The sequence below is a fragment of the Equus caballus genome, chromosome 26 (genome assembly GCF_041296265.1).
Source record: "Equus caballus isolate H_3958 breed thoroughbred chromosome 26, TB-T2T, whole genome shotgun sequence".
In the NCBI taxonomy this organism is placed as follows: Eukaryota; Metazoa; Chordata; class Mammalia; order Perissodactyla; family Equidae; genus Equus; species Equus caballus.
In genome coordinates, this window is record NC_091709.1 from 36847888 (window position 1) to 36872622 (window position 24735).

The 24735-nt window shown below is 44.2% G+C and overlaps 1 protein-coding gene across 9 annotated transcripts in view; it reads left to right on the forward strand.

The window, feature by feature from the left end:
* Nucleotides 1-24735, forward strand: part of IFNAR2 (interferon alpha and beta receptor subunit 2) — an 87275-nt gene that overhangs the window by 18155 nt on the left and 44385 nt on the right. For 5 of the 9 annotated variants that reach the window (XM_070252557.1, XM_070252555.1, XM_001498235.6 and 2 more), the window contains one exon: nt 24528-24619. In XM_070252557.1, the coding sequence (XP_070108658.1) occupies nt 24565-24619 (55 nt within the window). In that variant the 5' untranslated portion in view covers nt 24528-24564. Of the gene's footprint in view, nt 1-14971; nt 15260-24527; nt 24620-24735 lie in introns of those variants that run through there. The other 4 variants (XM_023630050.2, XM_023630051.2, XM_023630052.2 and 1 more) reach the window with 4 other exon arrangements.

The window sequence follows — 24735 nt, forward strand, 5'->3', positions numbered from 1 at the left end:
ATAATGGAGGGTGAGCTGCTTTATTCAAAGTCTACTGATTTAAATAATAATCATATCTTAACAAAATACCTTCTCAGCAAAATCTAGACTTGGGTTTAACCAAAAACTGGGTACCACAGCCCAGCCAAGTTAACACATGAAATTAACCATCACACATGCCATCTTGGAAAATGGTAACACCATCCAACAGATGGGAGTTTGCCTGGACTCCTCAGGTAACCGTCACTTCACACAGCAATCTAGCATCGAATCCTCTTCTTTCATCTTTCTAAATATTTCTAATCCATCCCCACCACTGAAGTCCTGGTCCAGGGCTCCACGACATCTGAGCTACCGCAAGAACCCCCGCACCACACTCACATTTCCATCTCTTCTTCTTCAGATCTTCCCTAAACACAGCAAGGAGAGAACTTGCTCATCTGTGCATTGAGTCCCACTAATTTCCTGCTCTAGGCTCACCACAAATGTCACAGCTGCCATGCAGTCTGATCCAGGCCTGATCTATCAGTGCTGTTCTTGGCATGTGATTCTCCAGAATGGAGAAGACCTTGTGGTCAAGTTTTGAACAAAACAAAGCACGGCCTTCTCTCAATTTGCACAGCAGCTAAGTTTCTGGAAAATTTAACTATATTAAAACCATACTAAGTCTGCTGGCGCTGCTATAACACAATACCACAGAGTGCGTGGTTTAAACAACAGAAATTTGTTTCTCTCTGCTCTGGAGGCTGGGAAGTCCGAGATCAAGCTTTCTGTTGAGGGTCTCTTGTTACAAAGGCACTGATCTCATGATGAGGGCACCACAGCATTCGTCTTGGAGTCTCTTACAGCTTTCCCTCTTGGGGACACTGACTGAACTCTCTTTGGGTGACATTGGGAGACCTTTGAAGACTGCTATACTCAAAGACGTTACTGCTCCCCAACAACCCACCAGCACTTAGGATCAATTCTAAGCACCTTGATCAGTCTTTGCCAGCCTCATATGAGCTACCTGCCCTGTTGGGCTACTCCCCCAGAAAGCAGGGTCTTCTGGGAATCCATCAGCCCCCCCCCACTCCAAGCACATGGTTCTCCCAGCCAGTGGCCATGGGACATTGGGAGACTCAAGGTACATGAGAAAACAGCTAAGTTTAGGGGTTTTTTTTTTTAATTAATCGACATTTCCATAATAACTCACTAGATGAGATTCCTTAATATATATGCGAAATTAATTCATTGCCACAGTACAAAGTTTCAAGAGATTTTTAGGAACTCCTTGGTCCATTAGCACGTTCTACGTGAGAAAGCTGTCTCAAATTCCCTCACTTCCTTTTTTCTTTCCCTTCAAACCCTGGTGGTGCCCATTTCTAAAGAAATCTTGGAGGATGGCCCCAGGGCCCTGATACCTCGCCCCTAAGAAGTCTAGTAAGGTGAAGGTATGGTTAGAATCAAGCCTTGGAGGGTGATACTGGCTTTAAAAGAGGGTGAAAGAGGAAGGAAATGAGTAATTCTGAGAATCAGATTTGGCAAAGTGGGTCACCTGCATACAACTTAGTCCCTGAGTTGAGATAGGGGGTGGTGGAGGCAGCTGCCTATTTCTATTACACGCGGCCAGAAGATGCCAAGGCTGCAACGCCCGGAACTGTTAGTAGAGACATCTTGCAGCTGAGCTGGAAGAGGCAGCCCCTCCCTGCTCCATTACCTCCCATCTGCCTGGGCTGCAGAAAGAGAGGCTAAGTGCGGTCAAATTATGGTTTGGGGTTTCTCCATCAGAGACTCGGGGAGGAACTGGCCCCCACCGTCCTCACACGTGCAAGTGTGAGGGAGAGCTCATGACTTCTCATGAGCTCAGCCATCTAGAGTTTCAGCCAGGACCTGCCAAGAGGAAGCTAGAGCTAAGCATTTGGCCTCAGAAATCAACTCAGACAATGAGATGTTCATGCCAGAGTTGACACCAGATTCAGTTCTCAAGACTCCTAATTTGGCATTCTCTCCACTGTCCACCCCCGATCCCCCAGAAGAGTAGAAAGGTGTAGGGGTACGGATTTTACAAAAGGAAGGATCAAACCCACACTGTATTCTCTCCAGCCCAGAGAAATGCCTTCACTGGGTCGCTTGCCATCATGAAGTCTGTAATATGCGAGAGCATCCCACATCTATAATGTTCTTTCTGCACAAACCTCCTCCCTGACCCTTCCCACAGATCTCATTCTCAGCAGAGGACTATGCCACATACTTCCTGCAAAAAGCAGAAAGCTATCAGATACTCTCTTACCTTCTGCCTCCAAATCTACCCACTCTTTCTACCTTCTTTTCTCTTATTACAAAGGACAAAGGTCCCTGCTCCTACCCGAGATCAGGCTCTCCAGTGTTCCTGGATCCCCTCTCCCATCTCAGCGACTTCACTCTTGCCTTTATCACCTCTCTTCCCTGTTATCAATTTATCACTCTCTACACGGTCATTCTCAGTAGACTATGAACATGCATGATAATCTCCCATCTTAAAAACATCCACCCAGTAAAACAACGAGGTACCACTACACATACATTAGAATGGCTAAAATCTGAAACACTGATGACACCAAATGCTGGTGAAGATATGGAGCAGTAAGAACGCTCCTTCCTTGCTGGTGGGAATACACAATGGTACAGCCACTTTGCAAGACAGTTGCGTGGTTTCTTACAAAATTAAACATACCCTTACAGTGCAATCTAACACTTGCACTCCTTAATATTAACCCAAAGGAGTTGAAAACATCTTCACACAAAAACCTTCACACAAATGTTTATAGCAGCTTTATTCATAATTGCCAAAACTTGGAAGCAACCAAGACGTCCTTCAGCAGATGAATGGATAAACTGTTGTACATCTATGCGGTGGAGTAATATTCTGCACTAAAAAGAAAAGAGATATCAAGCCACAAACAGACACGGAGAAAACTTCATATATTCCATGAATATTGCTAAGTGAAAGAAGTCAAGCTGACAAGGCCACATACTGTATGACTCCAACTATATGTCATGCAGGGAAAAGCAAAACTATGGAGACAGTAAAAAGAACAGTGATTGCCTGGAGTTAGTAGGGACGAAAAGAAGGATGCATGGGTGGAGCACAGAGCATTTTTAGGGAAGTGAAATTATTCCGTATGATTAATGGTCCATATATCTCATTATACACTTCTCAAAACTCATAGAATGTTCAGCAGAATGAGCCCTAGTATGAACTATGGACTTTAGTTAATAATAACGTATCAAAATCAGCTCATGATTTGCAACAAATGTACCACACTACTGCAGGATGTTACTAGAGGAAACGGAAGGAGGGGTAATATGGGAACTCTATTCTTTCCACTCAATTGTTCTGTAAATCTAAAACTGCTCTAAAAAATAGTCTATTTATTTTAAGAAAAATAAGAATACCCACTCTTGGCCCCCATGGCCCACCCTGGCTCCCACCCCGTTTCTCTTCTCACTTTCACAGCAAAACTTCTCCAAACTTGCCTTCTCTCTTTTCTCACCTCCCATTTTTATTCCCAATCCTCTCTCTATATATTAGCTTCCTATTGCTGCTGTAAGAAATTATCACAATCTTAGTGGCTTAAAACAACACAAATATATTATCATACAGTTTTGGAGCTCAGGAGTCTTCAAATCAAGGTGACAGCAGGGCTGCGTTCCTTCTGGAGACGGTAGGGAAAGATCCATTTCCTTGCCTTTTCCAGCTTCTGAAGGCCACCAGCATTCACTCGCTCAGGACTCCTGTCTCCAACTTCAAGGACAGCAGCCTAGCATCGTCCAATGTCTGGCTTCTCCTTCTGTCCTCCTGTCTTCTTTCTCTGACTCTGATCTTCCTGCCTCCCTCTTATACGGACCTCGTGATCACCTTGGATCCACCAATTAATCCTGGATAATCCGCGCATCTCAAGATCCTTAATCACATCTACAAAGTCCTTTTTCCCGTCTCGGGTAACATGGTCACAGATTCTAGGGATCAGGATGTGGACATCTTTGGGGGTCATTATTCAGCCTGCCACCCTCTCTAACTGAGCTCCATTGGGACAGCTCTTGTCAGGATGTTACTGGTTGCCTTTGAGCTGCAAAGCCTAATGGTCACTCCTTCATCTTGCTTAACCCCTCAGCCACAGTCAACAGAACTGATCAATAAATTCTCCTCTCTCAGCTTCCATGACATCCAATCTCTTGGTTTTCTCCCATCCACTCTGATCATATGCGGCAGTTTCCTGGGCCCACTTCTTCCTGTACGTCTAAAGATTGGTGAGACCCAGGACCTGGTCCTCAACCCTCTTCTCTGTCTGTTCTTTAGGTGACCTAACACAACTGATGACTTAACATTTCAGCTCTATGCCAAGGATGTGCAAATTTATAATTCCAGCTCATACTTTCCACCGAGACCCAAAATTGTATGTCTCGCTACCTTCTTCGTATGTCATCAGTAAGTTTTTACTTTTAAACAATCACAAACTTACAGAAAAGTTGAACTACAGTACAAAGAACTTTTTTCTGAACCATTTTCTGGTGCCCCATCACCCCTAAATACTTTCATGTTTATTTCCTACGGGCAAGGACACTCTTTGACATAATTGCAATACAACCATCACAATCAGGAAATTAACTTTGATACATGAAGACCACCTGATCCTCTGACTCTCTTCAAAGTCACCAGTCATGTCCTCTCTAGTAAAAGGATCCAGTTCAGAGTGACAGATCACATTTATTTGCCATGTCTCTTTAGTCTCCTTCAGTTTCAAACAGTTCCTCAGACTTTGACCTTCATGACCTTGACCCTTATCACTTTTGCAGCCTACAGGCCGATTATTTCATAGAATGTCCCTCTATTTGGTTATGCACCTTTGGCAGGGGTGTCACAGATGTGGTACCACTGTCTTCTCATTGCTCCCTGTTGAGTGGTGTGCAGTTTTGCTTTGTCCCATCATTGATGATGTTCAATCGTACCATTTGATTAAGATGACCTCTGCCAGCATTTGTCACTGTCAAGTTACTCTTTTCCCCTTTGTAATCAGTAAGTATTTTTGTGGGGAGATACTTTGAAACTATGTAAATATCCTGCTATTTATCAAACTTTCGATTTATTCAGTATAAAAAAAGGAAACCACCAGTATGGACTCATAATTTTCTTTTTTATTCAATGGGTTATAATCCATGACTAGCACTATTTATTTTGATACTCTAATTGTCCCTGTTTGGGCCAATCCTTTTGACACTCCCCTATCATTCTCTGAGCACTTCCTTGCTTTCCTGAATAAGATATTCCAGATTTACCTTGTGCCTTCCCTGCCCTTATGCTGGAATCAACCATTTCTCCAAGGAACCCAGTTCCTTTTACTGGGGAATTATATTTAGAATCAAAGATCTGGGTACCAGATGTGCTCATCACTACTGGAATGTCACCAGGCCCCTCAGAGGGCAGAGCTGGGAGAGAAAATATACACACGCACGTGCATGCATTTATATCTCAGAAGGCAGCATTAGGGGGAATATATATATATATATACACACACATACACATATATGCATTTATATCTATACTGATTTCTATATCTATCTATCTTTCTATGGACCTATCTATCCATCTATAGAAGATTATGAGTTCACATCCATACTTCTAGTTCCAATCCAACACCACAGGGTTGGTTCTAGTCTCTCCTTTTCAATATTTGTAACCTCTCTAACCGTGAGAACCCTAGCTCCCATTAGCCTTAATAGATTTATATGTTAATTGATCGCCCTGTATGTAACTGATCTCCCATCTCCCCTACCACCCACTTCCCAGCACGGATGCCCTCCTCAGAGCACCGGGGTCCAAAGACCCCACTCCAGGCTGTTCCAATGAGAACTCCCTCCTCATGCCTCTCAGGCTTTAGTGGCTTACACTGCCCCCGCCCCCAGCGTGGGTGCAACCCTCACACTCTGACATGCTCTGAGGCCTCATACCAGGTTGCCCCCACGGATGTACCCTTCACCCTGTTAAGATTCGGACACCTGTGATGGGTTTCCATGGCTCCCCCATCCCTCATTGTCATGGCCCCCTGCCTTGCTCTGCCCCACCTAGTGGCTTTAGGACTCTCTTTCTTCCTGATCCTCAATAGGCATCTCATACTTAGCACTCCAAAACAGGTTGGGTTTCCATCCTCCACCCCTGGGCCGTTTCTCCTTCTCGGTCTTTCCCATGTTGATTCACGATCCCACCAGCCACTCTGCTGCTCAAGCCCACAAGCACGGCCATCTAGGATTCCACGCCAGGCTCTTTCCTTCCTTGGCTGGTTCCTGCCCCAGGGGCTTTTGGATTTTAGCATTTGCTCTTCTTCCAGCCTGGTCCTCTAGAAACTCTCGGCCTCAGCCTTCCAATGGTTCAGGTCTCAGCCCAGGTGTCCTCAGCCAAAGGAGGCCCTTCTGGACCAGCCTGTCTGCCGTAGCTCTCCAGGCACTCTCCAGCTTACCACCTGTTGCTTTGTCTTCATGCCACTCTGAAATTATCTTGTTCACTTGGGGTTTGTGTCTATACCACCGTGCCCCACCCATGGGAGTGTAGGAACTCAGCCTGTGTCACATACTGAACTATCTCCAAAACCCACAACAGTGCTTGGCATGGGTGGGTGCTCAATAAATATTTCAGAGTGAACAAATGTGAATTTTTAAAAATATAGTGGACTTTATTTATGGAAAAATAGGGCATGTAGTACCCAGATTTCCCATACACCCCTTCTCCACCACATTTCCTCTATTGTCAACACCTTGCATAGTGTGATACATTTGTGACAATCCATGAGCCAATATTGATACATTATTATTAACTGAAGTCTTTAGTTTCCATTAGGGCTCATTCTTTATGTATACAGTTCTATGGACTTTGACAAATGCATAACGTCATATATCCACCATTACAGAATAGTTTCACCGCCCTAAAAATCCCCTCTTCCACTTACTCATTCCTACCCTCTTCACACCAAAACCCTGGAATCCACTGATCTTTTTACTGTGTCTGTAGTTTCACCTTTTCCAAAATGCCATGTAACTGGAATCGTACAGTAGGTAGCCTTTTCAGACTGACTCTTTCCATTTAGCAATATCCGTTTAAGGTTTCTCCAAGTCTTTGCGTCTTGACAGTTCATTGCTCTTTATTACTGAATAATATTTCGTTGTATGGATGTGGCACAGTTTGGGAATCCATTCACCTGTTGAAGGAAATCTCGGTTGCTTCCAGTTTGGGGCAATTACGAATAAAGCTGCTATAGACATTTGTGTGCAGGTATCTGCGTGAACACAAGTTTTCAATTCACTGCAGTAAGTGCACGGCTGCTGGATCATATGATAACAGTATGTTTAACTTTGTAAGAAACTGCCAAACTCTCTTCCGAAATGGCTGTACCATGTCACATTTCCACCAAGAAGCAATGAGCATTCCTGTTGCCCCACATCCTCACCAGCAATTGATGTTGTCAGTGTTCTGGATTTTTGCCATTCTAATAGGTTTTTGGTGGTACCTCATTATTGTTTTAATTTGCGATTAATTCCTCTGTTTTGGAAGGTTATCAATTGTTGATTCAATTTCTTTTTTTTTTTTTTTTTTGTAAGATTAGCACCTGAGCTAACAACTGTTGCTAATCTTCTTTTTTTCTTTTTCTGGTTTATCTCCCCAAATCCCCCTCCGTACATTGTTGTATATCCTAGTCTCAGGTCCTTCTAGTTGTGGCATGTGGGATGCTGCCTCAACATGGCCTGACAAGCCGTGTCATGTCCACGCCCAGGATCGGAACCAGCGAACCATGTTTAAACTCTGGGCCGCCAAAGCAGAGCACACGAACTTAACCAGTCGGCCACGGGGCCGGCCCCTCAATTTCTTTAATAGATATGGGATGATTCTGATTATTTCTCTTTGTGTGAGTTTTGATAGATCGTGTCCTTCAAGAAATTGATCCATTTCATCGAAGTTATCAGATTTGTGGGCATAAAGTTGTTCATAATTTTCCTTTATTATCCCTTTAATGTCCATGGGATCAGTAGTAATGGCCCCTCTTTTATTCCTGATATTAGTAATCTGTGTCTTCTCTCTCTTTTTCTTGGTTAGCCTGACTAGAGGTTTATCAATTTTATTTCTCTTTTCAAGAAACCAGTTTTTGGTTTTATCGATTTTCTCTATTGATTTCTTGTTTTCGATTCCTTTGGTTTCCTTTCTAATTTTTATTAATTCTTTTCTTCAGCTTGCTTTAAATCTATATTGCTTTTCTTTCTTTAGTTTCCTAAGATGGAAGCTTAGATTATTGATTTTAGGTCTTTCTTCTTTTTGTTTTTGTTTGTTTGGTTGTTTTTTTTCTTGAGGAAGAATAGCCCTGAGCTAATATCTGTGCCCATCTTCCTCTACTTTATATGTGGGACACCTGCCACAGCATGGTTCGATAAGCAGTGTGTAGGTCCATACTTGGGATCCCAACCTATGATCCCTGGGCTGCCAAACTGGAGCACGTGAACTTAACCACTGTATCACCAGGCCGGCCCCTCTTCTTTTTTAATATAAGCACTCAATGCTATAAATTTCCCTCTAAGCACTGTTTTCACTGCTTCCCACAAATTTTGATGTTATGTTTTTACTTTCATTTAGTTGAAATGTTTTTAAATTCCTCTTAAGACTTCTTCTTTGACTTATGTGTTATTTAGAAGTGTGTTGTTTAATCTCCAAATTTGGAGGATTTTCTAGCTATCTTTCTGTTATTGATTCTTAGTTTAATTCCCTTGTGATCTGATTGGATACTTCATGTGATTTCTATTATTTCAAATTTGTTAAGATGTGTGTTTTTTTGTTTTTGTTTTTGTTTTTGTTTTTTGAGGAAGATTAGCCCTGAGCTAACATTCATTCCCATCCTCCTCTACTTTATATGTGGGACACCTGCACAGCCTGGCTTGACAAGCGGTACATAGGTCTGCGCCCAGGATCCAAACTGGCGAACCTTGGGCCACTGAAATGGAGCTCATGAACTTAACCACTACACCGCTGGGCTGGCCCCATTCAGCTCTGTTTTATAGCCCAGAATGTGGTCTATTTTTGTGAATGTTCCATTTGAGCTTGGAAGCTTGCCATCGTGGGATGCAGTATTCTGTAAATGTCAATTAGATTAAGTTGACTGATGGTATTGGTCAGCTCAACTGTATCTTTATTGATTTTCTGCCTGCTGGATTTGTCAATTACTGGTAAAGGACTATTGAAGCCTCCAACTATAATCACAGATTTGTCTTTTTCTCCTTGCAGTTCTATCAATTTTTGCCTCACATATTTTGACACTTTGTTGTTAGGCACATACACATTAAGGATTGTTGTGTTTTCTTGGAGAATTGACCCCTTTATCATCACATAATGTCCTCTTTATCCCTGATAATCTTCTTTGTTCTGAAATTTGCTTGTCTGACATTAACATAGTTATTTCGGCTTTCTTTTGACTAATGTTAGCATATCCTATATTTCCCTATCCTTCTACATTTAATCAATCTGTGTCTTAGATTTAAAGTGGGTTTCTTGCAGACAACTTACAGTTGGGTCTTGTTTTTTATCCACTCTGTCAGTCTCTGTCTTTCAATTGACATATTTAGACCATTTACACTTAAAGTTATTATTGATATAGTCGGATTAATATCTACCATACTTGTAACTGTTTTCTATTCATTACACTTGTTCTTTGTTTCTTTTTTTATCTTCTACTCTTTTTTCTGCCTTCTCTGGTTGTTGTTTTTCTTTTTTTAGGAAGATTAGGCCCAAGCTAACATCCATCACCAATCCTCCTCTTTTTGCTGAGGAAGACTGGCTCTGAGCTAACATCTGTGCCCATCTTCCTCTACTTTACATGTGGGATGCCTGCCACAGCATGGCTTGATAAGCAGTGCATAGGTCCGTGCCTAAATCCGAACTGGTGAACCCCAGGCCCCGAAGCAGAGTGCACGAACTTAACCACTGCACCACTGGGCCAGCCCCCTGCCTTCTCTGGTTTTAACTAGCATTTTATATGATTGCTTTTTCTCTCCTCAGTAAGTACATCCATTCTATTTCTTTTTAACATACCTTTAATGATTGCCCTAGAGTATTCAATGTACATTTACAACTAATCTAAATCCACCTTCAAATAACACTATACCACTTCATGAATAGTACACGTACCTTATAACAGAGTATTCCCAGCTCTTCCGTCCCATCCCTTATAAAATTACTATTATACATTTCACTTAGCTATAAGCTATAATCACCCCATACATTTCTGCCATTATTATTTTGAAAAGTAATCTTTTAGATCGATTTAGAATAAGAACATAAAAGATTTTACTGCACCTTCGTTTACTCCTTCTCTAACACTCTTCCTTTCTTTATGTAAATCCAAGTTTTGGGCCTATATTATTTTTTTCTTTCTGAAGAACTTCTTTTTCAAAAAATTGTCCTTATTGAGATCATAATAGTTTATAACTGTGAAATTTCAGGTGTACATTATTATTTGTCAGTCACCATACATATGTGCCCGTTTACCCTTCTGCCCACTTCCCAACCCTCTTCCCCTCTGGTAACCACTAATCTGTTCTCTTTGCCCATGTGTTTGTTTATCTTCCACATACGAGTGAAATCCTGCAGTGTTTGTCTTTCTCTGTCTGGTTTATTTCACTTAACATAATACCCTCAAGGTCCATCCATGTTGTTGCAAATGGGACAATTTTGTCTTTTTTATGGCTGAGTAGTATTCCATTGTGTATGTGTATATATATATATACCACATCTTCTTTATCCATTCATCAGTCAGTGGGCACTTGGGTTGCTTCCATGTCTTGGCTATTGTAAATAATGCTGCAATGAACATAGGGGTGCATGGGTCTCTTTGAATTGCTGATTTTAAGTTCTTTGGGTAGATACCCAGTAGTGGGATAGCTGGGTCATATGGTATTTCTATTTTTAACTTCTTGAGAAATCTCCATGCTGTTTTCCATAGTGGCTGCACCAGTTTGCATTCCCACCAGCAGTGTATGAGGTGCTTTTCTCCACATCCTCTCCAACATTTGTTGTTTTTTGTCTTGGTGATTGTAGCCATTCTGACCTGTGTAAGGTGATATCTTATTGTAGTTTTGATTTGCATTTCCTTAATAATTAGTGATGTTGAACATCTTTTCATGTGTCTGTTGGCCATCTGTACATTGAAGAACCTCTTTTAACATTTTTCCTTTCTGAAGAACTTCTTTTAACATTTCTTGTAAGGCATGTCTACTGGCAACAAATTCCTTCAGTTTTTGTTGAGCTGAGAAAGTTTTTATTTCTCCTTCACTTTTGAAGAATAATTTTGCTGGATGCAGAACTCTAGGTTGCCGGGGGTTTTATATTTCACTCCACTCTCTTCCTGCTTGCACGGTTTCTAAAGAGAAGTTGGATGTAATTCTTATCCTTTTTTGTGTAGGTAAGGTGTTTCTTTCTTCTGGATTCTTTTAAACTTTTCTCTTTGTCTTTGGTATTCTGTAGTTTGAATATAGAATGCCTAGGTGTAGTTTTTGGTATTTATTCTGCTTAGTATTTTCTGAGCTTCCTGGATCCATGGTTTGGTGCCCCTCATTAAAATTTTGGAAAATTCTCAGCCATTATTGCCAGAGATTTCTTCTGCTCCTTTCTTACCTCCTTCTGCTTCTGACATTCCTATTGTGTATATGTTCCACCTTTTGTAATTGTCCCACAGTTCTTGAATATCCTGTTCCTTTTTTTCTTTCATCCTTTTCTCTTTATTAGTATGGGGATTTTCTATTGACATATCTTCAAGCTCACCTATTCTTTCCTCAGCTGTGCCCAGTCTACTGATGAACTCATCAAAAGTATTCATTTCTGTTAAAGTATTTTTTACTTCTAGCATTTCCTTTTGATTCTTTCTTAGAATTTTCATCTCTCTACTTACATTGCTTATCTGTTCTTGCTAGTTATCCACTCTTCCATTAGAACCTGAGAAGTTATTTTTCCTCTTGATATCAACCAATTCTAACACCAATTGGGTATTCTAGAATTCAACTCAATTCTGACACTGCCTACCTTGAATTAGTGTCAACTTCACAGGTTTCAGGGCTCAATCCCACAAGGCTGCCCTCACTTCAGACACGAGTCACAAATACTGGGTCCCCAGGTTACTCACACTTCTCTCCAACTTGACCACAAAGTCGGGGGTTCCCATGACCCCCTCCTCAGGTTCAATAATTTGCTAGAATGGCTCGCAGAACTCAGGAAAGTGCTTTACTTACTATTAATGGTTTATTATAAAGGATACAACTCGGGAACAGCCCAATGGAAGAGATTCATAGGGCATGGGACAGACAGGAGGGGCACAGAAATTCTCTGTCCTCTCCAACGGGGTCACCCTCCCAGTGTCTCAATGCGTTCACCAAACCAGAAACTCTCCAAATCCTGCTGTTTAGTGGTGCGTATGGAGGTTTCATCATGTAGGCATGATTGACTATTAACTCAGTCTCCAGCCCTCCTCCCATCCCCAGAGGTTGGGGGGTGGGGACTGAAAGTTCGAGTCCTCATTGATTATAAGGTTTGTCTTTCTGGCAACCTGTCCTCATCCTGAAGCTATGTAGGGGTCTACCAAGTGTCACCTCATTAGAACAAAAGATGCTCTTATCACCCCTATTGCTCAGGAAACTACAAGGGATTTAGGAGCTCTGTGTCAAGAACTGAGGGCAAAGACCAAGTAACTGTCTATGAGACTACAGAACCCTCACCATATTAATCATGAGGATTTTACACCCCTAGTCTGATCGTTCCAAATTCTCTGCCACATCTTAGTCTTGTTCTCAAGCTTCCTTTGTCTCTTTAGATTGTGTTTTTTCCTGCCATTTAGGATACACTATACTTCTGTTGAAAGCTGGTCAAGATGTATCAGATAACAGGAGCTGAAGTAAATAATCCTTTAGTGTGAGGTGCTATGTTTATCCGACTAAGAGTTAGGCTGTGTTTAATGTTTGCTGTGCCTGTAGGTGTCAGAGGCTTTGATTCCATCTAGTGTCCTCTTTTTTGTCTCCGCTATTGTCTTTGGGTTTCCCTAGAAACTCTCTCTTAAACGGAGTGGTAATCTGCTGTTATTACACTAGAGTCACGTGGATGCGATGGGAAGGTATTGTGGAAGGGAGCATTCTATAAGCTGTGATTCAACCTCAGAGTTTGTTTTGAATGGACCTGAGATCCTCAGAGGAGTTTCTTAGCCCCCCTCCTTTTCATACTTCCCCTCACGACAGACAAGTAAACTAGAGGGGGCTGAGCCGTCTAATTGCCCTCCAGCTAGGTCAGATTAGGCTCTGGCAGCATAATTCCCCTGGAAGGCAGGCTTTTGCCACAGAACACCCTGAGTGTATTTCAGAATGGTTACTTTTCCCCTTCGCCTGGCCAAACAGGAGAGAAGTTTTCTCTGGGGTTCACCAGGAGAACCTGGTGGGGGCACCTGGGAGGAAAGCTGAGGAAAAGGAGACAGCCTCACTAAGACTTGGCCTCTGGGAGTTTTAACTCTCACGCTAGTCCATGCTCAGTCTCCAGCAATGAGTCAAGCACAGGTTAAGTTTTCCTCGAGTTCCAGAAGCTTCCACTCCCTGTACACTGAATCCTTGCATTTGTTTGTCTCTCCAGTTTTCGGGGCTGCTGTTTTCCCTGTGACCTCCATTCACTGATGGCTCTAAGAAGAGTCATTGATTTTCAGTTAGTTCAGCTTTTCTCTTGTTGCGAGGAGGGGAGTGACAACTTCTAAACTGTTTACATCTTGGAGCAGGCTGCATTTGCTTTTTAAAATCTCTTTCCTGATTATATAAGTGAAAATATTTACTACAAAAATTGGGGAAGTAAAAAGAAGAAAATTAAAAATTACCTATAATGGCCCAACCTGCAATTAATCATAGTTAACATTTTGATATATTTCTATTTATAATATATACATTTATATAAAAGGGGGCCTGCAGCACATGGAGTTTGGCAGGGGCTTTCCCCCACTTTCAGAGACTATTTCTGCAGCTTCTCTAAACTGCTGCTGAAAATATTTTCAATGTTGAACGTCTTTTGTGAGGAGCAGGACCCTGTGATGAGTTCCCTTCAGATCTTGTGGGGCTGGTGAGAATTCCGCTGCTCTTGAAAACTGAGGGAACATGTGTCGCAGACTGACATCCTCTCATGACCACCTGTGTGCTTATGGTACAACCGGGGGTCAGCAAATGGCAGTTGACTCAATAGATGAAAATGTTCCTTTTTTCATCTACAAAAAGTATGAAAGCTCCTCCTCCTTCCTTTCCTCAGAAGCCAGAAAATTGAGTGAGATGGAATGCTCCATTAGGATAACCTAGGTGGTTAGCGTATTTCTTTTCTCTCCTTGAAAAGTATTTTAACATTTCCATTTTAGTAGCTTTAATGTTTAAAATATGCATACATTTTACTGAAAGCTACCTCATATTCTACTCTGGAAGTTGACAGGATATAAATAATAGGTAAACAAGATAACGACGGACTAACGTGTCTTTTCTTCACCTACTCCGAACATATTGATGAGTGGGGGACTGGGGGAAAGACCCACAGAGAAGGGGGTCAATATTTACAAAGGCTTGCTAGAGCCTGGAAGTATACCAGCCTTTACAACTCAATAGTAGCTATTTTTATCCCTGTTTTATTGACTGGAGAATTACGATGGGAGCGCTTTATATAGCAACCAGTAAGTGGGGGAACCAGGAGAGACTCCATTCACATATTCAACACACTTTTATTGAGTTAATAAAAGGTGCCAGGCATTGTTCTAAGAGCAAGCACTCTTCTAGCCCCTGAAGATACTGTTTGTAGATGAACAGGCCAAATCCCTTCTTTCTCCCCCTGCGCAGCTTACATGGGGCCGGGGTCGGGGTGCTAAGGGATCAACTCAATAAACACTAATTGCTGGATCTGGTGGCCCCGCCCCCGGCCCGCCCCCGGCCCGCCCCCCACCCGCGGGCCCGGAGGCTGGCGGAGCCCGGCGCTCGGCGCGCGCACTCGCGTTGGGCACTTGGTTCACCCGCGGGGAGGGGACCCGGCGGTCGAGCCCTCCCGAGCGGCGTCCGCGGGCCACCACCGGCCGCTCTGCCCGCCTTTGCCCCCCGTCGGCCGGAGGGGCCGCCAGCAGCGCGCATCCTGGCCGCGAGCGCCGAACCCGGGTGCGGAGGGGCGCCGGCAGAGCCCGGCTCCCGGGGGGCCCGAGGCTAGCACCCCTGGGGGCAGCGGTGAGGCGAAACTGCCAAGGTAACTCGGGGATGGCGGGGACGGGGGTTGGGGACCGCCAGTGCGGATGATCCCCGGCCACCGCCGCCAGCTGCGGCCGTTTCCCGGAATCCTCCTCCCCGACTCCGCCCCTCCCGCCTGTCCTCCGGCCCGCGTCCCCGGCTCGCGCGCCGCTGCCCCCTCCCGGGCGCGCCCCCCGCCCCGCGGCCGTGCGGGGCTTCAAGGGCCTCCGCCCGCCGACTCCGCGGCCGCGCTGCCCCGGGCCGCGCGCAGGCCTCCTCCACCCATCGACCCTCCTGGAAGCCCTCTTTCTTGGCTCTCAGCCCTGCGCCGCCCGGCACCGCCGTCCCCACCGAGGATGCCCGGGACGCCCGACCACTGGCCGCTGCAAGATGTTAGCTGTTGCGAATTTGAGGGTCACATCCTCAAGATCCTCTCCGCCTTGCAAAACTGGGTTACTCGCTCGGGCCCTCCGGTTCGGGGCTTTCCGCCCGCCCTCCAAGAGAACCCCCGGAATTAACCGTCCTTTGTTCCCGTGCGGGAGAGGGTCAGAGGGGCGGCCGGGGCTGGAGTGCCCCATGTCCTTCCAGAGCCATCGCTTGGATGCTGGAGGGTGGAGAGGGCAAGGGGACATCGTCGCGGCGGCAGAGGAGTGGACTCCGCTCCAGGGTCAGGAGGGCATGGGGAACTGGGTGCGAGTCGGCGCTTATGTTTCAACCCCAAGCCCATCCGCCAGTTAAACCTAGCTACGGTTCGATCCACCGGCTAGAGATGGCATTACTGAGAAACTCTAAGTATCCCGCCTCCTCTTCTTTCAATATTTGTTTTATTTCCTTGCTTTCGTTTGGCAAGAAGTCTTAGAAACTAATATAACGTGCCTGAGGGTCAGATCTAAGCGGGACGAGGTGGGAGGTGCAGAGGCAGGCGCGGGAGGAAGGGGGAGGGGGACAGTCCGGCCCGTCCCACGGATGTCATTCTAACTTACCCTGAGGACTAAGATCCACAGGCTGTCCCACCCCTTGGCAAGATTTTTAAGTACCCAGCCCTCTCCGTCTGTTCAGGCTTAGGGAGGAAAGAGTGGGAGCGCAGGGCGTGCCAAAATATGCTGTAAAGAAAATGTCTGGTACTCTTTCCTAGCAATATGGGCATCGTTGATAAGGTTTGACCTCTTTGTCTCAGGAAATGGCTTGAACTTGTAAATTCTGTAATTTACAGGTTGCTTTTCGATTTTAGATTATCAATATATGCATGGCTCTTTTAACTGTATTTTCTCTAAAGTTTCTCACGTACCTACTTAGAAGTTAAAGACAAGCTGCCTGAGACTTGGTTCCTGTGATTTGACAAATGATCATTTGTCTTAAAAAAAAAAAGTTAGGGCCAGCTCCCATGGCCTAGTGGTTAAAGTTCCGGGCTCTCCAATTTGGCAGCCCGGGTTCATTCCTGGCTTGGAACCACACCCCTCCTCTGTCAGTGGCCATGCTGTGGCAGCAGCTCACATTAAGGAGAAAAGAGGAAGACTGGCAACAGATATCAGCTCAAGGTGAATCTTCCTCAGGAAAAAGAATATATTTTTGGAATGACCATAGCCCCAGAGGTTCTATCTCAGAAGGGAAACTTTTATTAAAATATGTATTCCATTCCTCCTGCTTGCACACAGAGAGCCACATTGGCCTCATTTTCGTGTTACGTTTATAAACCTTCCGACTATCAAAGAGTCAATGGCATGTAGTATATTCTTTGACTATCAGTTATCATATTTTACCAAAACTAAAATGCCATCGAGTAGAAGACGCACTTTTATTTTATGTAACCAAGTAAGAAAATACACTGTCCGCGGCACTATGTCATGCCACTGGACGAAGCATTCTGATTTCAGAGATGTTCAAATGGAAGAAGGAAATGTGCGTTTTGTAATTTGTGAATTCTAATCTGAGCTAGAGCAGAGCTTGCCAGGACTTCTCCCTTAGAATTTTTCATTCCTTGGAAGAATGAAACTGGTGGTCTGCAATTCAGGAAGCATAAAGGAAAAGTAGTTGGGAGAGCAGGTTGGCCGAAGGAAGAGTGATGAGAAGTGGAGAAAAGAGAAAACAAAGGAGAGAAGAAGGGAGATGTTGTGCTGGGAGGAGTTCAGACCCGCTGAAAATAAGCCAGCAGGAAAATGAGTATGTTTAGTTTCCCCACATGCCAAGGTTTTACAAATGGGTGCATGGGAGAGTTGTTCTTAAGCAGTGTTGTTGTTGTTTGAATTATGAGGTTTTAAAAATATATTTAAAATATCAGTGTGCCCAACCACCAGAATCTATACTGGTGAGTCAGCAAAAATCTTGAAAATCCTCCCTAATAAACAGGAAGTAAGGAAACCAAATCTTAGTTTACTTAGCTTTTCATTTTCTGACAAAGGAGGAGTAAGTGGGCTCTTCATGCTGGTTGGAGGCAAGTGAGATGGGCAAAGTCAGCTGGGCTGGGTGGGAGCAGAGAAAGCCAACGCCACCATCAGGAGAACCACCCAAAGGCCCGGTGGTTAACCAGCCCTCACCTCTCCACCAGAGGCAGTGGACTTGCCTATAGGATGCTTAACAAAATTTTCCCGAAGAGAGCAGGGCCCAGTATCCTGACATACTGTGCACTCCCTTGACTTAGCTCCCCCAGCCCAACACTGGTCCTCTGGGCTGGGAAACTGCCCAGTCTTTACAGAACAAACTGGAATCAGGTACAGTTGTGAAAAGGAGGTCAAGATTTCATTCCAGTGTATCACAGTAACCAGTGACAAAGCCATCCAAGTATGAGCAAGGTCAACAGAAATGGTGTGGGGGGAAAAAGAAAGAACAAAAGGAAAGGAAAGAACAACGTAGCTTGCAAGGAGCCTTACTAAAAAGAAAAGTTGCGCTTGGAGCAAAGGAAATTCCTTATGCTAGCCTAATATCCTACAACAACTTGATAAAAGTATGAATTCCATAAAATAAACTCAAAGATGAGAACAATTTTTAAATTGAGATGAAAAGGGAGATTGCAGACTTAAGGCAATAAATTGAAGACCGTAGAAACATAATTAGAGAAGAAATAAGAGGAAAGAGTAAAATAGATGCTACCGAAAATAAAAATGTTTTAATAGAGGAAAAGCTTGATTTAAGCCCAGTAAATGAAGATGAAAAGAGGCAAAGCTTAGGCCTACTAGAAAGAATCTGATGTAAGGGGCTGGCCAGGTGTCATCGTGGTTGGTTCACGCACTCTGCTTTAGCAGCCCAGGTTTCCCAGGTTCGGATCCTGGGCGCAGACCTACACACCGATCATCAAGCCATGCTGTGGCAGCAACCCACATGCAAAATACAGGCAGAATGGCAACAGATGTTTGCTCAGAGCCAATCTTCTTCACATACACAAAAAAAAATCTGGTGTGGAAGACAGACCAAGCACAATCAAGCATAGGATAATTGAGATCCCTGATATGGAGAAGCCAACAAATGGGATAGAAAATGCAAATAAAAATAGGATAAAAGAGATTTTATTGAAATGAGGAAAAAATGGACTGTAGGATAAAAGAACATGCCATTTTGCAGAAATTTTCTTATGGGAATGCTCGGCGCCAAGATATCTTAAATGGTTTAAATTCAAAGAAATAGAATTATTTAGGAATCCAAGAAGAAAAAGACAGAAAGGAGGGAAAACCAAATCAAGCTGGCCTCAGACTTCTCCAGTTCTAAGGGAAAGAAACTTTTCCCAAGAGGGTATTTCATCCAGCTAGGATGTCTTTCAAGTTGAGAGCCAGTAGGCAGGCCTTGTCGAATATGAAAGAACAGAGAGCATTCAGCACCCTTGAGCGCTCTTTGAAAAAAACCTACTGGATTAAGAAATCCAACAAATAGCAAATTAAGAGATAAACCAAAATAAAGTACTGAGGCATGGGGACCTCGCGATAAAAACGACTGTGGATGAGCACTTGCTTAAATGCAGAATTATTACAAAAATCTTTGGAAATTGTAGGTAGAATAAAATGGGATTGTTATATAAATCTAGACACAAAGAACCAAAACTTATAAGGAAGTAGGCGAGGAAGATGGCAGGAAATATGGGAATACTGAAGCTCTCGTCTTTGAAAGCATGGATCAATCAGTATGGTTTAAAATTAAAAAGTTCTGTGAGCATATAAGACTCCAACTTCCTAATGTTTTCCATAATCTTTTTTTCTTTTAAACCTTGGATATTTCAGAAAGTTTTTCTTATGGAGAAAAATTATTTAAATTTCAACAACTCCTTCAGCCTTTGCTTCAGTTTTTTTCCAAGTAAAATTAAATTTAGTCAGAAACACTTTGTGTATGTGTGTTTGTGTGTATGAGTGTTTATGTATAAAAAGATCTCAGATTGTGTTCACCTAATATTAATGATGGAAATATCTAGATGCTGAGATTTCTACTTTTCTACATTATTTTTAATTTTTTCATGAACATGTAAATTTTTACAGAAACAAGAAAGATACTTGAAAAATAGACTAGAAACAAATAGGCCAAGATATTAACAAAGGTTGATGCCGGGGCAATAGGAAATAAGGATAATTGTTACTTTCTTCTTTGTACCTTTTTGTATTTTTTTTAATTTCCAGGAAAAAATTATATAATTGTATTTGTGTAGTATTTCTGAATCGAGTTCATTCATTGCTCGTTGACTGCCACTGACGTGCCAGGCATCAGTCCGTGCCAGATAGAAGAAAAGACTCGATTATGCTCTCTACCGGGAGACTGGGAGGCAGCGAGTTCCATGAGGGTTGTCTGTCTGTCTGTCTGTCTATCTGTTTAGGAGGCGTTGGAATTCAGAGAAGAATCACTTCACCCGGGTAGTATCTGTTTGAGCTGGGCGTTGAAAATCAGTAACATTTGTTTGGGTGTCAGTGGCAAGGATTGCTCACAGGGAGAAATGGAAAGACCCAGTAGGGAGTGATGCGTTGCCCGGAGCCCCTTGTTTGTGTGGGACAGTGACTCCAGGGGAATCCAGAAAGGCTGACGACAGCCTTGCGTTCAACCTAAAGCTCTTGGTGCCTTGTTAGGCAACAGTGAGCTACAGGCTGGGCTGGCTACAGAACTTGCAGAGCCCAGAGCAAAATAAAAATGCAGGGCCCGCTTGTTTAAAAAGCAGGAAAAAGTACCATGGAAGGTACTAAAATATACTTGGTCTCTCCACTTGTCATTTTTTTAATTTGCTTTTTAATGTCATTCTAAGTAAAAAAAAAAATTTTAGCATGAATTTTACCATTCTCCTTTTATTGTGCAAAACCAGATCTAAATGCAAATGTGAGAAGCATTTGATCATATGGGGAGTCACTGAATTGCTCATTTCATAGCACATCTGGGGAGGGTGCCTCGAAATAGCCAGAAGAAGCAAACTTCAGCCAGACTCAGGAAGGTGGCAAGGAGGAAGGAAGGGTCCACCACCCACACAGCCAGCCCACGAAGCACTCCCTCCTGCACAGGGACGCTCTCAGGCCCCGGGCAGCTCTTCACAGGCTCCTGGGGCCCCTGTGCGCTGATGATTCTGGACATGCATGAATGCACTTGGGCCTGAAGCATGCTGGGGTCCCCCTCCTGTGAGCTGTCCACACCCCAGCCTAAGGTGGGCTCTGGAGAAGTCGAGCCCTGAGTCTCCACGTCCCGAGGACCTGCCATCCCACCCCACAGCCTACTGGCAGCATCCAAGGGTCTTTAAACCACTGCTCCTGGACCTGCTAGGTACTTGGATCAAGGGCGACCCAAGTGCTCACCCCGACTAGACCACTTACTGCCCCTGGGCGAGGCGGGGCACTGCCAGGCCAGGGCAGGGCCAGCTTCCACCCTGCCTGACCCCCATCCTCCCTGCACACATACCAGGAGGGCTTCAAGGCAACATGGGACTCTCCGATGGTGTGACCCAGCTGCCGCCCCACGTGGAGGGCATCAGCAGTCATGGGGTGTAGAAAGAGAGGTCAGGCAGGGCCTGGGACCCATCCTGCAGGGGAGGGGAGAGTAAGACCAAGTATGTGCTGAGGCTCCAAGCCTGGCGCATGTTCCATTGTCCATCAGACTTGACTGCAAAACACAAGCTCAAAGACAGAATTGTTAAGAATTTCAAGACGGCCACAGGAGAGCAGCAAACCAAGTGGGGGATCCTTCTGCGTGCAGGGCCCTGGGGAGCTGAAGCTGGCCCTGGCTAGAGCGATGAGAGTAACAAGAACTATGCTTTAGGAAAGCTGATCTTTCTGTAGTCAGGGAAAGTTTTAAGGGGCCTTGTTAACAATTGCAGGCAGAATACCAAAATGGGAAATTAGATTTCCCAAGCAAGCGAGAATGTATTTGCCAGATATCTGGTTGGAAGTGGAGTATGGGTCACCAGGAACAAAGAGGGGGAGGAGGCATTCCCTGGCCCAGAGGCGGAAAGCGGGATTTCTAATCGCGTAATTGTGTGTCTATGTTTCTCAGCCACTGGAGGGACCGAGTGTTCTGGAGATGCAGAACAAAGGCGAAGATGTGCCATCTTCAGAACAAAACAAAGGGACCGGAGGCCACAGGGCAGATGTTCAAGTATAAGGGAATCACCCCCAACGTGGCATCCTATAACCTAGGTGCACCCAGCACCCAGGGAATGTCCACAACCATGCAAGCCCTCTGCCCAGGGGTCATGGTGGGAGATGACATATCACAGAGATATCTCCGTAGATGTTCTAAATGGGTGCAGTATGATGGCATAGGTTGTGGGCAGAGGTGCCTAGATATCTCATGGGTGGTGGCGCCTTCAGCGCGGATGGCCACTTTGTCTTGGAATCTTGGATTTCTCTAGAATATCCTGATGCTATCTGTTATCGTGATAGTCAGGAGGACTTTTTAACTTGTTTTTTGTTTTGTTTTGTTGAGGAAGATTCACCCCAAGCTAACATCTGTTGCCAATCTTCCTCTTTGTTTTGCTTGAGGAAGATTCTCCCTGAGCTAGCATCTGTGCCAGTCTTCCTCTATTTTGTATACGGGTTGCACAGCACGGTGGCCAACGAGCAGTGTAGGTCTGTGCCCAGGAACCAAACCCGGGCCGCCAAAGAGGAGCATGATGAACTTAACCACTAGGCCACGGGACTGGCCCTTTAATTTATTTTTAGCTCGAAGTCAAGTCTGCTAGTTTGTGGTTGTTTTTCATTTTGACTTGAGGCTTGATGTTGCCCCAGTGTTTGGGGGGCAGAGAAACACCAAGAATCTGTAGGACTCAGCTGCTAGGATGGAGACAAAAGCTGAGGGAGAGAAAGAACAAGACTGACTGGGGGCTCCTTAAAGTTCTTGAAGAATTCCTTCCCTCATCTTAGAGTGAGGAAGGCTTTCTAACTATGACTCAAAATGCAGGTGCTAAGCAAGAAAATGCCTTTAAATCTGAAAAGAGAAAACTCAGAAACCCGTGTGGTTGAAAAAAAAAAAACAGCACAAGCAAATCAAAGGGCAAGTGACAACGGGAGGAGAAAAACAAGGTGGGAGTCAGATCACAAAAGCCCCGTTTCCCTCATACTTAAAAAGTTCCTGCAAACCATTAAGAAAAACAAGCAATGACTCCGTAGAAAAATGGGGAAAAATACAAATGGGCAGTTAACAAAAAAGGACACACGCGATCTCATTCAGAAGAAGCAAAATACAGTTAACATTAGTCTGAAGACAGTTTTTCATTTATGAATTTGATTTGTAAAAGTTCCAGGAGCTTGATGATAACCTCTGTGAAGAGGCTGTGGGGAAGCCAAACTTCTCGCACACTGCAGGCGGTTGCATAATTCAGTAAAGTCTTGAGGGCGGGAGTGTGGTCGTTTCTGTGAAAATTACAGCTGCATGACCGCTTTGTGCCAGCTGTCTTCCGTCTGCCCCTCCAGACCCAGCCTCCACCTTCTCCACTCTTTACTTTGCCCTGGGATCCGTCTTATATGGGGACAGCCCCCAGCACCCTTGTCCTGTGACATCTGGTTGGGTTCAGCCAACAGGGAACCCCAAGTAAGAGAAGGGAGGGAAGATGGAGGGATATTCCCCCCCCACCCACCCAGCCCCCTGCCTGCACAGTCACCTTGGGCTGTCTGAGTCTGGCTTGCATCGTAGCTCCTCACACAGGATTCTCTCCTTCCGAATTCCAGTGTTGGCACCTTGCCCTGGCCCCTTCCAGCCCAGGATGGTGACAGCCCCCACAGCTGTTAGCTCCAGGAACTACACTCTTCGTTATGGTTTGCCTACATCCTGTTCGCACGTTCACAAATAGCCCCTTATTAAAATCTTCCTCAAAATACACTAACTTGAATGTGCTCTTTCCTCCTGGGACCCTAACTGATATGCCCTTTTGCCTAGGAATCCCACTTCTGGAAAGTTTTCCTATATTTACTTGCACAGATGCAGAGTGACTCATGTCCAAGATAATTCATTGCAGATAAGATCGGAAGTCACTCAAATGTCCATCGTAGGGACTGCTTATATAAACGATAGTATGCCCGTAGAGTAGACCATACAACTGTTTAAAAAAAACAAGGAAATTCTCTTTGATGCTTATGTAGAAAGATCTCCTAAAAATATTTATAAGTGGAAAAAGCAGGGCTTGGACAGCAAATATATATACTACCGCTTATGTAAAGAAGGGGGGAAATAAGAATATATGTTTGTTTTTGCTTAAGCATAAAGATATTCTGAAGTACCTACACACACAAAAAATAATAAGGGGCCGGCTCCATGGCCAAGTGGTTAAGTTCGCGCGCTCCGCTGCGGCGGCCCAGGGTTCGGATCCTGGGCACGGACATGGCACTGCTCGTCAGGCCGCGTTGAAACGGTGTCCCACATCCCACAACTAGAAGGACATGCAACTAAGATATACAACTGTGTACGGGGGGGGGGGGGGGGGGGCGCTTGGGGAGATAAGGCAGAAAAAAAAAAAAAAGATTGGCAACAGTTGTTAGCCCAGGTGGCAATCTTTGAAAAAGAAGAAAAAAAATAATAACAATAATAAAAATATTTTCTGAAGGGAGCAAGACTCTTCACTATTTCCTTTTTTGTACGTTTAAAATGTTGGAACCAAATGACTGCGTTACCTGTTCAAAAGTGAAATTTAAAATTTCTCCCTGACTAGATAGGGAATTGGCCCCAGAAGCTGGAGTAGGCTCTGTGTAAATGGGGTAAATGGTCCAGCTCCCAGAAGGGCAGAGAAAGCCTGGTACCAAAAATTTCCTGCTGGTCTTTCGTTGTCTTGTTTTTGTCCATTTTTACCTTTGCAATTTAATTAGACACTTCAGAATTTTGATCACCTGATACTGATTTCCTTTCAGATGTAACAGTAAAGACAAGACTTATAAAGTAACAAAGATGCTTCTGAGCCAGAATGCCTTGGCGATTAGACCACTAAATTTGTATCCTGTGGGTAAGTGTTACTTTTCATCCTAGCTCTTGTAGGAGCAAGCCCTGTTGGGGAGTAGAGGTTGATTTCCCTCACTGGAGGACACAGTATCAGCCTGCCCAATGTCAAGAACCAAATGG